This window comes from Barbus barbus (assembly GCF_936440315.1).
Source record: "Barbus barbus genome assembly, chromosome: 7".
NCBI classification, from domain to species: Eukaryota; Metazoa; Chordata; class Actinopteri; order Cypriniformes; family Cyprinidae; genus Barbus; species Barbus barbus.
The window spans coordinates 3,145,330-3,162,364 of record NC_136735.1 but is presented as its reverse complement, the minus strand read 5'-3'; the positions used below and the strand labels follow the sequence as shown (position 1 = coordinate 3,162,364).

General features: G+C 38.9%; 2 protein-coding genes across 4 annotated transcripts; both read left to right on the top strand.

The window, feature by feature from the left end:
- Positions 1 to 2,903: 2,903 nt before the first annotated feature.
- Positions 2,904 to 7,944, top strand: LOC306872271 (polymeric immunoglobulin receptor-like; the record flags this gene model as incomplete). Its single annotated transcript, XM_079420769.1, has 8 exons — positions 2,904 to 2,943; positions 3,088 to 3,408; positions 3,747 to 4,067; positions 4,158 to 4,487; positions 4,695 to 4,784; positions 4,862 to 4,960; positions 6,350 to 6,402; positions 6,531 to 7,944. 8 exons carry the CDS (start codon positions 2,904 to 2,906, stop codon positions 7,026 to 7,028), a joined length of 1,752 nt encoding a protein of 583 aa, XP_079276895.1. The 3' UTR covers positions 7,029 to 7,944.
- Positions 7,945 to 8,174: 230 nt separating this feature from the next.
- Positions 8,175 to 14,473, top strand: LOC306872285 (polymeric immunoglobulin receptor-like). 3 transcript variants are annotated; one of them, XM_079420790.1, is made up of 8 exons: positions 8,175 to 8,266; positions 9,410 to 9,448; positions 9,774 to 9,861; positions 10,203 to 10,394; positions 11,863 to 12,180; positions 12,539 to 12,859; positions 12,950 to 13,279; positions 14,040 to 14,473. In XM_079420790.1, exons 4-8 carry the CDS (start codon positions 10,355 to 10,357, stop codon positions 14,144 to 14,146), a joined length of 1,116 nt encoding a protein of 371 aa, XP_079276916.1. In that variant the 5' UTR covers positions 8,175 to 8,266; positions 9,410 to 9,448; positions 9,774 to 9,861; positions 10,203 to 10,354; the 3' UTR covers positions 14,147 to 14,473. The 3 variants fall into 3 exon arrangements, with proteins under 3 accessions (XP_079276916.1, XP_079276917.1, XP_079276918.1); XM_079420791.1 differs by lacking the exon at positions 8,175 to 8,266 and having other exon boundaries at positions 9,367 to 9,448; XM_079420792.1 differs by lacking the exons at positions 8,175 to 8,266; positions 9,410 to 9,448; positions 9,774 to 9,861 and having other exon boundaries at positions 10,206 to 10,394; positions 12,542 to 12,859.
- The last annotated feature ends 2,562 nt before the right edge of the window (positions 14,474 to 17,035 follow it).

Sequence of the window (17,035 nt, the reverse complement as noted above, 5' to 3'; positions counted from 1 at the left end):
TTTATACAGTAATTTATATAGTCTATATTATATTTAATGTAGTATATTCGCCTCTAAACTTCCTGAACCTGGAACAGAAAACAGTGAATGGTTTGTGAAATCAATGTGTTCGATAATAATGTTTTTATATGAATATGACCATAATCCTGCTGCGACGTCTGGGAACCTTGAGAGCTGTGAATGATTTCTCATTCTCTTCACAGGTTCCTCAAACAGGCTTCATTTATGAGTAAATTGCAGACACCAGACCTCACACTTCTCCCCGTGCTGTGACCTTGTCGAGGTGGAGAGGCTTGCGTGCTTCTATGATCCTAAGAGCTAGGCTGGAGGGAGCCTATGGTTCCTGGCAGGTTCAACCATACCAGACTGGTCTTGGGTGAGGAGAGAGACGAAAGGCAGCACCTGGTCCTCCAGGTTGGGGGTTGTGCGTGGCGCCACCACGTAAAAAACCTATTGTTACAGAAACTATAATGAGAAATCCTACTGACATCAGGCCCATAGTAGACCCTGGCCACCCAAACTCAGTATGACCACCTCTGATGAAATCCGAAAGGAAGTCAGGCATGTGAAAGAGGGCTTACTAGGTCCTAAAACCAAGATCCGCATTGGAGCATGGAACGTCCGAACCATGTTTGAGACTACCAAGACAGCACAAGTCCTCAGTGAGATGAAAAGGTATCACCTGGACATCCTGGGGATAAGTTACAGTCACTGGCCAGCTCCGGTTGTCAAGTCCTACATGATGGGTCTGTCATCCTCCATTCTGGACATGAGAACACCCACACACATGGTGTAGCCATCTTAATCTCCAAAGAGAAGGCCAAAACCTTGCTGGAGTGGGAACCAGTAAGTGAAAGGCTGATCCGAGTATGCCTCAACTCAAAGTTTTGTAAACTCACCATCTTACAGTGCTATGCACCAACCAACAAGGCTGAGGAGGAGGTCAAAGAAGACTGGTATGAACAACTGCAAATGGCAGTTTCAAAGGTACCCCAACACGACATTCTTCTCCTAACTGGTGACATGAATGCCAAAGTGGGAACTGACAATTCCAACAAGGAGAGGGCAATGGGCAGATATGGATGTGGTGAAAGAAACAACAATGGTGAACACCTTGTTGATTTCTGCACAAACAACCTGGTCATCAACCAGGTACCATCTTCCCACACAAGAACATCCATAAGCTCACATGGCAGTCACCTATTGGTAGGACCATCAACCAAATCGACCACATCATCATTAATGGTAAATGGCGCAGGTCACTGCAAGATTTTAGAGCTTACCGGGGAGCAGATGCCTATAGCGACCACTACCTAATATGGGATGATATTAGACTCAAAATGATGAATAGATGCATGCACAATTATCCATGTACTGCATACATTTTATGCATGTATCTTACTAACCACAAACAAATGTCTTTCAATTTGAGTCTGTGGAATTCGGGATTAAATATTTATGCAGTGATTTTAACAAATACACACATGTTTGTGTATGAAAATGTTGTGATCTGCATTAATATATCATAAATTGCTCATGCAAAAAGGAATATGTGCATTTGTGGTTCAGGTGACACACGTGCATTTATTGACATCTTGTTTGCATTAATCTTGTTCGGTTCATTTGGATTTTGAGACTTTCACGACGCCCACACACACAACTACCAATGAACAAAGCCCAGTGCAATTCATTAACGTTTTTAACGATTGAAAAATTCGCAAATGTGCATCACTACACTGAAACAAATGCTTTTCAGCCAGTGTCTGCAGAGTTAAGAATTACATCAATGTTCAGCAGTTTATTCAAATAGAGACTTATTTTTGAATACAAATGTTATAGTTTGTATTTAACTATCATAATTTGTGCATGCAGCGATTAAAATGTGCATTTGTGGATCAGGCTACGCACGTGCATTCATTCACTTCTCTTCTGAGTCGATTCTATGTGATTCATTTGAATGTTGAGACTTTCGTACCGCCCGTTTAGCGTTGCCCAATCCACACACACACAGCTCGCGATCCACACGCAGCTGAGCCTAAGAACATCAGCGACCACTAGATGGAACTAGCCCCAGTCACCTGTGCTCATTCCATTGAGTACACTTTTATGAATGTTACATTGTGTTTTCCTTGTTTCTTTTTGGTTTGGCTATTCTACTCTGCCCGTAGAAATATAATAAAAATGTTTTATTGAACTTGTTCTAATTTAACTAGTCTTAGGACACAGAATAGCTCATATTAATTTAGCCAAACAAGAACGTGCTGATGGTACCTTTGTGTTTTTTTTTCTTTCTGTAATTCAACGGCACGTTGTCAGTTATTCCTTCCTTGTATTATTATTATTATTATTATTATCATTAAAGGGCTATTATAGTTGCTCATTTAAGCCATTAGTAATTGCACGTTTATATTCAATTAATTAAACTATTACATTAACTTAAACTGTACTATATTAAAACAATGAGCCTTTTATAGGCTATAGCATAAAGCCTGCTGGTTAAAGGAATGACAATGAATGTTTAGCGAAAAATAGCTAGAACACATTTTATTTAGGCCTACTTATTACTAAACTGTTTTCTGAGTCAGTATCGGCTACAAAGATGAAGTTGACAATGCTAATTTGCCATTTTTTTATAAGTAGCCTATAAATATCGTCTAATTACTATTTACACTTATTGCAAATATCTGCTACTTTTACAGCATGTATAGAATGGATATTTTCACTCTCTTTTTCTCTATTTCTCTCTCTCTCTCTCAGAGGAAGTGGGTGTCTGTCACATTCATCAGTTCATGTTAAACATGTGACCAGGAAAGAAACACTCAAACTCAGCTGAACACACATCGAGAGCTTCAGAAGAACTGAATCTACTAACAACAGAGAAGATCACTGAATAAGAGAGAAGAATGAAGATCATCTGGACTTTCTCTCTGCTGATGATTCCTGGTGAGAATCTGAACTCACAGTAAATCACTAAAACACTACAGAGTCTTTAACTTTAGTTCATTTTGATGTTGAAAAGTTGAAGAAAGCACATTTCTGTGTAGTCCCATAAATATATTAAAGTGTTTTAATGCTGGTTTGTTGTAGGTGTGTTGAGCTCCATCAGTGTGACAGGATATTCAGGAGGAGGAGTCAACATCACATGCAGATATGATAGAAGATATACAGACAATGCAAAGTATTTTTGTAGAGGAAAGAATCCAGGCTGCGCCGACCTCATCAAGACTGAAGAGAAAGATAAACGGGTTGATTCTGGAACATTTTCTCTGTATGACAACACAACAGCAGCAGTTTTTACTGTGACCTTCAGAGATCTGAGTGAACAGGATTCTGGGACGTACTACTGTGCTGTTGATAGAGCTATCATTACAGATTTCTACACTGAAGTGAAGCTGAAAGTTTTAACAGGTGAGTAACTGAGACCCTCAAACCTGTGATGATCTCCACAACATCAGCACAATCAACACTGACTGTAATTACTCTGGTTTGTAGGGTACTTGTAATCCTCTAAAAAACATCAGAAAATCAATAACAGGTCAATTATATTTTTTTATTTAGCAGTGTAAATTTACACTTATAAAATGAGTAAGCAACCAGATATCTTAATTAAATACAAAATCAAAAATGATCAAAGATAAAGAACAAATGTATAAATACAGTGATGAAGAGGAAATGAAAGAAGATGAAGTGTCGTTCTTCATCAAGAATATCACCATCATCACACTGATATCTGAGTTTGTGTTCAGCAGGTCAAAAGATCAGTGCTGTAAGAGGATATTCAGGAGGAAACGTCATTATAAACTACAAATATAACATACAGTACAAGAACCATGAGAAATACGTCTGTAAAACTGGAGGAGATTGGTGTTTAACTCTAATAAACACAGACAGAGCAGCAGAATGGACACATGTCGGTCGATTCTCTGTTCATGACGACAGATCTGCTCGTCTCTTATGTGTGTTTATCAGAGAACTGAATGTGATCGATTCTGGAGAATATAAGATTATAGTCAGAGTTTCTGAAGAATACAGTATCTTCTCTGAGTTTCACCTGAACATCACAGACAGTGAGCTGCTTTCATTCACTCATGCATTTGTTTCTGTGGTGAACTGATGAATCTGTGGTTTAATGTGAACTTGATTTGACTCTCAAACAGCTGATTGTTGTGAGAAGAGCATCAGTCTATCAGCTGCTGCAGGAGCAGCTGTGAACATCAGCTGCAGATACCCACAATCCCACAGTGCTGATGTGAAGTTTGTCTGCAGGAGATCTGGATCTGATCTCTGTGCTGAGGAGACGTCTGTGGAGGAGAGCAGAAGATGGAGCGCTGAGGGACAGATCCAGCTGTATGATGACAGAGAGCAGCAGCTCCTGACGGGAACCATGAGTCATGTGACTCGACAACATTCAGCTGAATACTGGTGTGGAGTTCAGTCTGATCAAGGACACAAGAGCTTCATCACACGAGTCCTCATCAGCGTCACGGGTCAGTGCTGATGAAACACAAACCAGCATCTCTTATGCTTTTATTTCAAGTTGGCAGTTTGTGGTTTGTGTGTCAGGAAACACGTCTGATGGTTCATTAATGTGTGAAAAGCATCAGCATCTTTAAACGGAAGTGAAGTATCTGTGAGTCAGAAAATACCCGCATGTAGCACTCTATCTTACTGACTCTGGCTTTACTGTGTTTTAGAGGCAAATAGTCACAGAATATCTACATCATCATCACCATCTTTATCATCAGCTGAATCTCCACTGATCTCATCTGCGTCTCCTGTAGCAGGTACAAACTCACAGATTTCTGTCAGTCGGTCAGTTTTGATCTTCAGAGTGATTGAGTGAATCTCTGGTGTGTTTCAGGCTCTTCTCTGATCATCAGTGTGTCTGTGCTTCTGCTTCTGATCTTCACTGTGATTCTGTTAGTGATCGTGATTCACTGGAGGAGGCATCAGTCTCACAGTAAATCTCCTGCTCCTTTAAACACTCCTACATTTTTACTCTCTTTAACAGGTTATTTTGCATATTTCCTACACTGCTCAAGCTGGTATATTAAAGAGGTCATCGGATGCCCATTTTCCACAAGTTGATATGAATGTTTATGGTCTTAATGAAAAGTCTATAACATACTTTGGTTAAAATTTCTCAATGGTAGTGTAAAAAATATATTTTTTATCATGTCAAAATCAGCTCTGTTTTCAGGGAGCCATTCTAGTCCATTTTGCTTTTAATGCTAATGAGCTCTGCTGACCCCGCCCCTCTCTTCCATGGAGTGACGATCAGATTGTAAACTGCTACGAAACTGGCTAACTACATTATTAGGAAAGGCGATTTGTAAGGATTCATAAAAAACCCTTTTACTCACTTCTTCTGTAGATAAAGCTGGATCACGAATGATTTGTGTGAACATAGATGCATTCAGGAAAGGAAAGGATGTGTAGCTATGGTGACCCATACTCAAATTCCGAGCACAAACTCAGAATTTGTGCTCTGCGTTTAACCCATCCAAGTACACACACACACCGCCGCACACACACACACGCACGCGCACGCACGCGGAGCAGTGGGCAGCCATTTATGCTGCGGTGCTCAGTTGGGAGTTTGGTGCCTTGGTCAAGGGTCTCACCTCAGTCATGGCATTGAGGGTGGAGAGAGCGCTGGACATTCACTCCCCCCACCTACAATCCCTGCCAGACCTGAGACTCGAACCCACAAACTTTGGGTTACAAGTCCGACTCTCTATCTATTAGGCCAAGACTGCCCCAAAGGCAGATCGGCAGATTTATGAAGATCGTTATCTGAGCATTCCCTTCAAAACAAAAGTAACGTTAATCCTCTGCATCTTCAGCAGCTCAGATGTTGGGAGTCAATGATGACTGCTATATTTATTATTACATCCAACAACAAAACACCTCAATCGCTTAATCGGAGACATCTTGTCTTCCCCTGCACCGAGTCGACACAATGGCAGACAGCTCTCAGCTCACTCAGGGCGGGTCTAAGGTAAGATGGCCTTGTCAATCAACTATCGTGGGAGGGGTCTGTATGTCATTCTGACAGGAACCTCAGAACAGCCTGCTTTGAGAAATGGGATTTTAAAATAGGGATTTAAAAAAATTTAAATAAAAAACACTGGGTGTATTTTTATCATTATAGGATGGATGTGTACACACGCTTCCAACACACATTTATGTTCAAACATGTAAAGTGTATTTTGCATCTGATGACCCCTTTAACATTCATAGAGATGTGATCATGTTGACTCATGTATGAAGGAAAATAATATATGTATTGAGATGTAATATGATCCAAATGCGTAAAAAAAATTGTTCATCTGTTTATTTTTGACAGAAGCTCATTCCTCATCCAAAAGATCTCACACGACACCAGCAAACAGTGACACGGTCAGTAGAATCAATGAGATTTTAAAAAATATGTTTGTTTTGATCAAACGTATAAGAACTAATTGTAGTATCTGATTTTTGAAAGACTGAATTATTATTAAATATGTAAAAGCTCTTTCTCTTCCCAGGTTTCTCATTATCATTGTGATTACAAGGAGACAGAAGACAATCACAGACAATTACCCACAAACCCCTCTGATTCTACTAATACAATATATGCTAATCCAGGATTACCCACAAACCCCTCTGATTCTACTAACACAATATATGCTCATCCAGGATTACCCATAAACCCCTCTGATTCTACTAATACAATATATGCTCATCCAGGATTACCCATAAACCCCTCTGATTCTACTAACACAATATATGCTCATCCAGGATTACCCATAAACCCCTCTGATTCTACTAATACAATATATGCTCATCCAGGATTACCCATAAACCCCTCTGATTCTACTAACACAATATATGCTCATCCAGGATTACCCACAAACCCCTCTGATTCTACTAACACAATATATGCTCATCCAGGATTACCCACAAACCCCTCTGATTCTACTAATGCAATATATGATACTCCAAGATTACCCACAAACCCCTCTGATTCTACTAACAGAGTTTAGCATACAGTTTAGCGTCGCAGAAGTCCACATGTCTTTCAGTCATTATCATCTACTGAGGGTCTGAATGACACAGACGGTCCTGATAATGTTCCTTCAAAAGTGATCTGTATTCACATTAATGTCTATCATTACATGCAGTTATGAGCCAGTGAATACATGTTAGTTATTGACTGTTTCAGTTTATTTGCTCAGTAAACACAACCATTGCACCTGCTGAAGGGATTTATGTTATTTTCTCAATATATTGTGTATTTATGAACAAAATAAAAGATGACTGTTCTTTATAACAATACAGTGTTATTATTTTAACATCACATCAGTAACTGATGTTCTTGTTCTTACAAATTCAGCAGCAGATAACGTCTGCCTACATAAACTGCTTCATGATTTGATTTATGTTTCATTTAAACAGCTCCTGATGGTCAGTTATTCTGCATTATAATGTTTAATGAAATGTAATGTAATCAGCTAGACAGAGTGTTACTGTGTTTGTGTTGAATCTGATCTGCTGTCCGTGGTGCTGAACATCATCTGAACACTAGAGGGAGCCGCTGGACTCTCAATCCTCAACACTTTCATTTATTTGTTTCACTTTCGTTTCAATCTGATGTGTTTGGTATTTTTCTCCTGATGGATTGCTGGATGGCCCATGTCAGCCACCAGAGGGCACTCCTTTAGGATTGTTGTTTTTCAGTCTGGACTTCCCATCACCCCGTGCACTCATGATTGTCTGATCATTCACAGCTGTACTTCTTTTAATGCTCAGTTCATCCTTGATTTATACCCTGTTCTCAGTGTGTTTGGTTGCTGGATTATTATTTTTGTGGTTTCCTCTGTGGATTACTTTTTGCTTCTGTTTCTGTTTTTGCCCCAATATTGACTACTTTTTGAACTCTATAATAAAAGCTGCAATTGGATCTATCTTGTTTGAGAGTTCTTCGTGACACAATCAGAAACGTTCACAGTTGTCATAGAAAGCGCTACTGTTTGGATGTGTGTCAATCATTTTATTTTCACTTCCCAAATGTATTATTCTCTCTCCCTCTCTATCTATCTGTGGCCGATGTAGAGGAAGTTCATCAGTTCATGTTAAACATGTGACCAGGAAAGAAACACTCAAACTCATCTGAATACATAGAGAGCTTCAGAAGAACTGGATCTACTAACAACAGAGAAGATCACTGAATAAGAGAGAAGAATGAAGATCATCTGGACTTTCACTCTGCTGATGATTCCTGGTGAGAAACTAATGAAACTTATGAAAGCATCGGAACGTTCGCCTCATTTAAGCCTCATAATTAATATAACTACAGTATTGTATTGAGATGCTGGTTTGTTGTAGGTGTGTTGAGCTCCATCAGTGTGACAGGATATTCACATTTACATTACATTTATTCATTTAGCTGACGCTTTTATCCAAAGCGACTTACAATTGCTATATATGTCAGAGGTCGCACGCCTCTGGAGCAACTAGGGGTTAAGTGTCTTGCTCAGGGACACATTGGTGTCTCACAGTGGAGTCGAACCCGGGTCTCTCACTCCAAAGGCATGTGTCTTATCCACTGCGCCATCACCACCCTGACTATTCAGGAGGAGGAGTCAGCATCACATGCAAATATGAGGAAAAATATACAGCAAATGAGAAGTATTTTTGGTAAAGTACAGAATCCAGTTACACCAAAGATTGGATGGTGCTCTGATCTCATCAAGACTGAAGAGAAAGATAAACGGGTTGATTGTGGAAGAGTCTCTCTGTATGACGACACAAGAGCAGCAGTTTTCACTGTGACCATCAGAGATCTGAATGAATGGGATTCTGGGACGTACCAGTGTGCAGTTGATATAACTATCAGTACAGATTCCTACACTGAAGTGAAGCTGAAAGTTTTAACAGTTGAGTAACTGAGACCCTCAAACCTGTGATGATCTCCACAACATCAGCTCACTATAATTCATTAAAATAAACGATGAGTGTATTCATGCACTATTCTATTTTACTTCAGAATTATATCTCTAACAGCCCATATAATGTAACTAACCATAATAATAAGTGAGATTATGCATGGCTAAGGATTTTCTGCTTTGCATCAGGAATGTATTTGGCTAAAATCATTTCATCCACCTAGCCGTGGATCATCGCTTACATTTACTTAAAACTCTTCCTGAGAGTTTAAAGTTGCTGAAAAGCACAAGTTGCCACTTTGTGGTTTCTTGTGAAACATTCCGGATTTTTCAACAATGTGTAAAAGACATCAGCGTTTGTGAGAAAAGGAAAGTGAAGTAAGAAGAAAACATTTTATTTTCTTGTTATTGACACTGCCTTTTCTGTGAGAGACAGATGTTTAGAGACAGACTCAGATAATCATCATCTTTCTCATCAGCTGAATCTCCACTGATCTCATCTGCGTCTCCTGTAACAGGTACAATCTCACAGATTTCTGTCAGTCGGTCAGTTTTGATCTTCAGAGTGATTGAGTGAATCTCTGGTGTGTTTGTCACTTGTGTATTTAAAGTTTAAGACATTAATGTGTGATTTTCTGTGAAAAGTGATGCATAAATTAAAATGACCTGGTTCTTTTAATAGTTCAGACCTCATTTATATAAGTCTTTTTTGGACTGGAACATCTAGATTCAATGTGTGGTAAAAATATGCTTGTCTGATTGCAAGATGAAGTGTGTATTTTATGTGACAATAGTGTCATCAACAAAACACTGTTTTCAAATGTTTTAATGTTTCTTATGGAGGAATCTACTAGTGATCACATGAAAAAAGATAACAAAAAAATCAACAATCATCATGATATATAATCAGTGGATCTGTACACAGCTAAAGGTGAGTGACACCTCGTTTATAAATGTACACTTTGCTTATACAGTTACCATGGGAACCGGTGCTGTTGCTGCTTTCACTATCATTGTCACTATCTATGAAATGAATGTGATGCACAGAAACACTTCATTAAACTCTAGAAACATTAAACATTGCATCTCTGATAAAAAATAAATAAATAAAAAATCGTTAAACTAAGCCTTAAAAAATAGAATAATTTTGTGGAAATATCTGCATGTGATATAATATTTATATATTATATTATACAATATAATAACTGCATGTGAAGCATTTGTGACAAACTAGTTTCACTTCCCTCTTTATTAACCATCTCTCTCTATCAGAGGAAGTGGGCGTCTCTGACACATTCAGGGGTTCATGTTAAAGACATGACCAAGAAAACTCAGAACTCATCTGAACACACAACAAGAGTTTCAGAAGAAGTGAATCTATAAACAACATAACAACAGAGAAGATCACTGAATAAGAGAGAAGAATGAAGATTATCTGGACTTTCACTCTGCTGGTGATTCCTGGTAAGAAATTCAACTCACAGTAAATCACTAAAAACACCACAGAGTGTTTAAAGGGGTCATGAAGTGCCTCTGTTTTTTTGTTGTTTTTGTACTGTTCTCTGAGGTCCACTTATAATGTTATCAAAATTTTTGCATCAAAAACATCATAATTTATAGGTAATTGGCTATTTTCTGTCCTGTTTTTAACCCCCCTCATCAGAACTCACTGTTTGAATTGGTGTGGTCAATTGTAGACTCAGAAGTAAACACCCGTTGTGACTGGCTAATATTTGTGCATGTTTGACAGCATATGTCCTTCACAGATGAACACTGCTTGATTTAAAAATACTCAAAATATGATCTGTTGAAGCAATTGTGATGATGTAATAAAAACAGTTACTGTGACATTACTGCAGGATCCAATAGAGTCAGCACAACATTGTATTTTAGTTTCAGTCCTTCTGAGAATACTGCGTTGAATTGTGTCTTTGTTTGTAAACAAATCCGCTGTAAAATGAAGTGAAAAAAGGACCGAGTTCTTACTGCGCTGTCTGGATCTTCATTAAAAATAACTTCATTCACTCTTTCCTAACGTTGGGTTCAGAAGGAAGACTGTGTTTCCACAAATTGGCACTGCACAGCGTCTTGTTGTCTTCAGAGCATCTTTATCGTTTGGTTTCTGCATAGACCCTGCATTCGCCTCGCTCGTATTTACACTACATGTGCAAATTGGTGGGCTAAACAGGTAGCTAAACAGTCACAGATGTAGAATCGGGGGGCGGGGCTAAACAGGCAGTGATGTAGAATCGGTGGGCGGGGCTAAACAGGCAGTGATGTAGAATCGGTGGGCGGGGCTAAACAGACAGTGATGTAGAATCGGTGGGTGGGGCTAAACAGGCAGTGATGTAGAATCGGTGGGTGGAGCTAAACAGTCACAGATGTAGAATCGGTGGGCGGGGCTAAACAGTCAGATGTAGAATCGGGGGGCGGGGCTAAAAAGGCAGTGATGTGGGCGAGGCTAAACACAGTGATGTAGAATCGGTGGGCGGAGCTAAACAGTTGCTGATGTAGAATCAATGGGCGAGGCTAAACAGGCAGTGATGTAGAATCGGGGGGCGGGGCTAAACAGGCAGTGATGTAGAATTGGTGGGCGGGGCTAAACAGGCAGTGATGTAGAATTGGTGGGCGGAGCTAAACAGGCAGTGATGTAGAATTGGTGGATTGGATTAAACAGGTAGTGATGAAGAAGCAGGCTTTGATGATCTTCTGTGTAGGTGGTGCTTATCCACACTAGGACATCATAGAGTAGAGCATTCCATAAGCAGTCATTTTGGCAGACTGGCTTAAGCTGTTTTTAGACTAACACCAAGTCTAAAAACATTTAGACTAATACCAAGGAAATTTTGGTTTCTCAGTTCATGACCCCTTTAACTCATTTCTGTGTAGTCTCATAAATATATTAAAGTGTTTTGATGCTGGTTTGTTGTAGGTGTGTTGAGCTCCATCAGTGTGACAGGATATTCAGGAGGAGGAGTCAGCATCACATGCAGATATGATAAAGGATATACAGCATATATAAAGTATTTTTGTAAAGGACAGTGGTCTGGGTGCACATACCAAATAAAGACTGAAGAGAAAAATAAATGGGTTGATTCTGGAAGATTCTCTCTGTATGATGACACAAGAGCAGCAGTTTTCACTGTGACCTTCAGAGATCTGAGAGAACAGGATTCTGACACGTACTGGTGTGGAACTGAAAGAACTGGAAAAGATTTATACACTGAAGTGAATCTGAAAATTTTAACAGGTGAGTAACTGATGCTTAAACCCATGATAATCTCCATACTCAACATCACCGTACTCAACACTGACTGTAATTACTGTTATCACACGTGTATCTCATAAATGACACCAACAACAACCTTTTAACCTCCTGCTGTAACACTCAGAAAATAGTCTTAAATAGTGCCGACAGCAAAATGATACTGTATATGTTCACTGAGAACAAAATGACAAATAATCAAAAGCTGGAGAAAATAACGTAAGAACCCAGTGATCACAGGACTGTGTGTTGTGTGTGTCAGTGAATGATGATCAAGTTTAATTTCCTTTTAAGAATGATAAGGAACATCATCATGATATCTGATATCTGAGTTTGTGTTCAGCAGGTCAAAAGATCAGTGCTATGAGAGGATATTCAGGAGGAAACATCATTATAAACTACAAATATAAGATACAGTACAAGAACCATGAGAAATACGTCTGTAAAACTGGAGCAGATCAGTGTTTAACTCTAATAAACACAGACAGAGCAGCAGAATGGACACATGTCGGTCGATTCTCTGTTCATGATGACAGATCTGCTCGTCTCTTACGTGTGTTTATCAGAGAACTGAATGTTATCGATTCTGGAGAATATAAGATTATAGTCAGAGTTTCTGAAGACTACAGTATCTTCTCTGAGTTTCACCTGAACATCACAGACAGTGAGCTGCTTTCATTCACTCATGCATTTGTTTCTGTGGTGAACTGATGAATCTGTGGTTTAATGTGAACTTGATTTGACTCTCAAACAGCTGATTGTTGTGAGAAGAGCATCAGTCTATCAGCTGCTGCAGGAGCATCTGTGAACATCAGCTGCAGATACCCACAATCCCACAGTGCTGATGTGAAGTTTGTCTGCAGGAGATCTGGATCTGATCTCTGTGCTGAAGAGGCGTCTGTGGAGGAGAGCAGAAGATGGAGCGCTGAGGGACAGATCCAGCTGTATGATGACAGAGAGCAGCAGCTCCTGACGGGAACCATCAGTCATGTGACTCGACAACATTCAGCTGAATACTGGTGTGGAGTTCAGTCTGATCAAGGACACAAGAGCTTCATCACACGAGTCCTCATCAGCGTTACAGGTACAGATGACTTTTTTCATATTAATTATAATCTAATCAAAATTCCATTCAGCAGATCACAGTGTGTCTTATAATATGTTACTCCATGGTCTGTCTGAATACTGCATTCTGATTGGCCAGCAGGTATGCATTAAAACCGTTTAATGCACAAGTTTCAAGTCAGTTTACTCACAGTTCTAATGTCCTACTTTAATTGATGCACACAAACCCAAACACACACACACATACACTCAGAGATCTAGAGATACAATAGTCTAGATACTGAGATCTCTACATTATATTCCTCAGCATCGAGGTGGTAAAATTGCTAATTTTACAGTAATTAAACACAGCTTCATTGTTTGTAGAGAGAGACGCACAGACGCAGGTAACTCACACTCACAGCCTCTCTCATGATAATTACAATAAATGCTATAATTAATTCAAATAAGTGTGATCTTATACTGCACTGTTTCATCTCTGTGTCTGATCTGAAGCGGGCAGAATGCTAGCGCTAATGAGCTGTAAATATATTTAGCTTTAACTCTTCAGTGCTGGAAAATTACCATGGTATAAGTGGGATAATGCTTTATTCTTAATATCAGTCTTTAAATAACTGCTCAATATTGTTATATTTATTTCATTTCACATTCATTTTCCAGCTTGCATTGTTTCTGTCAGCATTGCAAATAGCTGTTTCCATTGTCTAGATTCAACAGTTTCTATAAGCTACAGCAGTGTGTAACTGCAGGACCTGCATATCTTGTTGTTTTATACGCAGATGTTCCAGAAGCAACAGGGACAACACAATCATCATCTTCATCATCATCATCTTCTTCATCATCACCTTCATCATCTCCACAGCAGAGAATGTGTGTCAGGAACTGATTCATTTAAAGGAGTCTGAGATGTTCAGTATTCGGCGTCTGAAACAAACACTGATCATCAAATGACACTCGTACTGTGTGAACAGATCATGTTTAGCAAATTAACCTTGACTGTAATGTCAGAGGAAAACCATTTCCTCCAGATGAGTCTGATTGTTTCTTCTGATGCGTAAACATGTTTTTTTTTTTCTTTTTTCCTTACTTTCCACAGTTTGTCACTTGTGTATTTATACATTAATGTGTGTTTTATTGTAAAGCTGCTTTGAAACAGCACTGAATGTGAAAAGTGATATGCAAATAAAAGTGACTCTTTTCACAACTCTTACTTTACTTACATTGATCTGTCTTTATTGACTGGAGCCTCTGAATTCAATCTAAGGTAAAACTCTCTCTTTTTTTTTTTTTTTTTAATTGAAGTGTGTATTTTATGCAATGCTAGCGTCATATAAACACAATCACAAAATACCGTGATTGTAAATATAAAAGTATACTGTTTTCAGAACAGTATCAAACACTGCCAGACAGATAATCATAGACTCACACCATCGATTCAGTCACTGTTATTATGTGGAGCTCCGACAGACTGAACAAATAATCAATTTCCTTTACAAAATATAGCTGCAGTGCATACAACTGTAAGATAACTGCAGGACAGTGAAGTACAACTGGAGATTTGCAGTAAAATGAAGTTTAGATACAATAACTGCAGATCAGTGACACGCTGAAATACATGTGAAGATTTCAGATGCAAAAACTTCTAAGTATGATTATTTTATTTATTTGTATGAGCATGTTTTAAATAAAGCTCCTATAATCAGGTTCAGTAATTTCACTTTAATGGCAATGAGGTTTTTGATTGCCATTAAAGTCTTCATGTATAGGCCCTGTACTGTATTGAGCAACATGTAGCATAATATTTCCCCCGCACGTGAGAGCTTCCTTCGAAGGTAGGAATCATTATATAATCAGCACACAGTTAAAGATGAACGGCACCTCAGTGAAAACCGCTGCTGTTTACAAGTCTGTCCACCAGGTGTCGCTGTCCTAAAACCATCAATGCGATGCATTCAAGAAACACTTTAACACTCTAAAAACAGTTAAACACATTAAATGTTATCACTCTAAGAAATAAGAATATGAGATGATAGAATAATTATGTCAAAATCTCTGGTTTATTTTTTTTTTGTATAATGAGTTGCATCTGTAGTGTCGTGTGAAACTTCTCTCTCTCTCTCTCTCTCTCTCTCTCTCTCTCTCTCTCTCTCTCTCTCTCTCAATTCAATTCAATTCAATTCAATTCAATTCAATATGTGCTTTATTGGCATGACAATTGTTACAATGTATTGCCAAAGCATAGTGTTTACATTAAATATAAAACAAGTATGTAAAAAAATAAATAAAAAAATAAATAAATAAAATTAATAAAAAAATAAAAATAAAAAAATACATGCATGTGTATATATAATTAAACAAAATAGAACAAATTAATTCTAGAATTCTGTGAACAGTTTAAAAGTGTGTGAGTGTGTGTGTGTGTGTGTGTGTGTGTGTGTGTGTGTGTGTGTGGGCGCATCACTGATTTGTTGACTCCTCCCTCTTTTTGTGACAGGCATCAATGTATCTTGCTGCTAGTGAGATACAATCTTGTTTTTCACCTAATAAATACTGAAGTTGTGTTTTCTTGTTTAACATTTTGAAGTCAGGGTAAAGTGTTTCAAATTTGGGATAAAATGCCTCTCTAATGTGTTGATAGTTAGGACAGCTGGTGAGGAAGTGTTGCTCTGTCTCCACTTCTCCATGAGTACAGTATGGACAGATGCGGCTCTCTCTGGGCAGCCAGTGCTGTCGATATCTGCCCGTCTCTATAGTCAGAGTATGACCGCTCAGTCTGTACCTCGTCATCTGTCTTCTTAGTTTACAGTCTTTCACTGTACTCAGATATTCTGCAGTTGTGTAATCTCTATTTAGGGCCAAATAACATTCAAGTTTACTTTGTTTTTCTGTTGTTTCTTTCCAATAGGTTAGATAATTTTCTTTTTGTTCTTTTATAATTTGGTTGGGCCAAATGTTGTGGCTGATTATTTGAGTGTCCTGCTGCTGGATGTTAGTCATGTTAGTCTGTGTTTGCAGCTTCAGGACCATCTGAATTAGGGGACTTTTTTCAGGGTTCACTTCATGGTTTTTAAGGGCTTTAAAATGATAAGAGTTGGGGTCGCTCATTTTTAAGTGTTTCCAAAATTTGATGGCTCGTTTCTCAATGTGCATTAGTAGAGGGTAAAGCTCTCTCTCTCTCTCTCTCTCTCTCTCTCTCTCTCTCTCTCTCTCTCTCTCTCTCTCTCTCTCTCTCTCTCTCTCTCAGAGGAAGTGAGAAGCACCCGGCTGCAGCCTGCAGATTGAGGCGGGGCTGCACCTGGGGCGGGGCTGCACGTGTCGCCCCGCCCACAATGCTTCTCATTGGTTAGTGGCAAAGTAATGACGTAGATCGAGGCGGAGCTGCAACTGGGGCGGGGCTGCACATCTCGTCCCACCTACAAGGGTTCTCATTGGTTAGTGGCGTCAAGTCATTACGTCGATTCTAGCGGTTTTTCATTTACGTTCTTCTTGGCTGCATGGTGAGTACAGGCGAGCTACGTCTCTTGTCTAATTTGTTTAATTACAATTTTTAATTCTGAAGTGCCGTTTAGTGTGTTGTTAAAAGGAAATGTAAAGTAGTTTCAAAATAAAATCGCATAACTTTACTCACTCAGCCATGTCACGCAAGGTGTAAAGGTCTGCTTTTAAATAACCAGGTCTGCGTTTCCCAAAAGCATGGCATAATGCTGCCTTCACGTTCTATCGGAAATTTTATAATTCTCACTATTGAAGTTGTAATTACGAGCTCATCCCATTA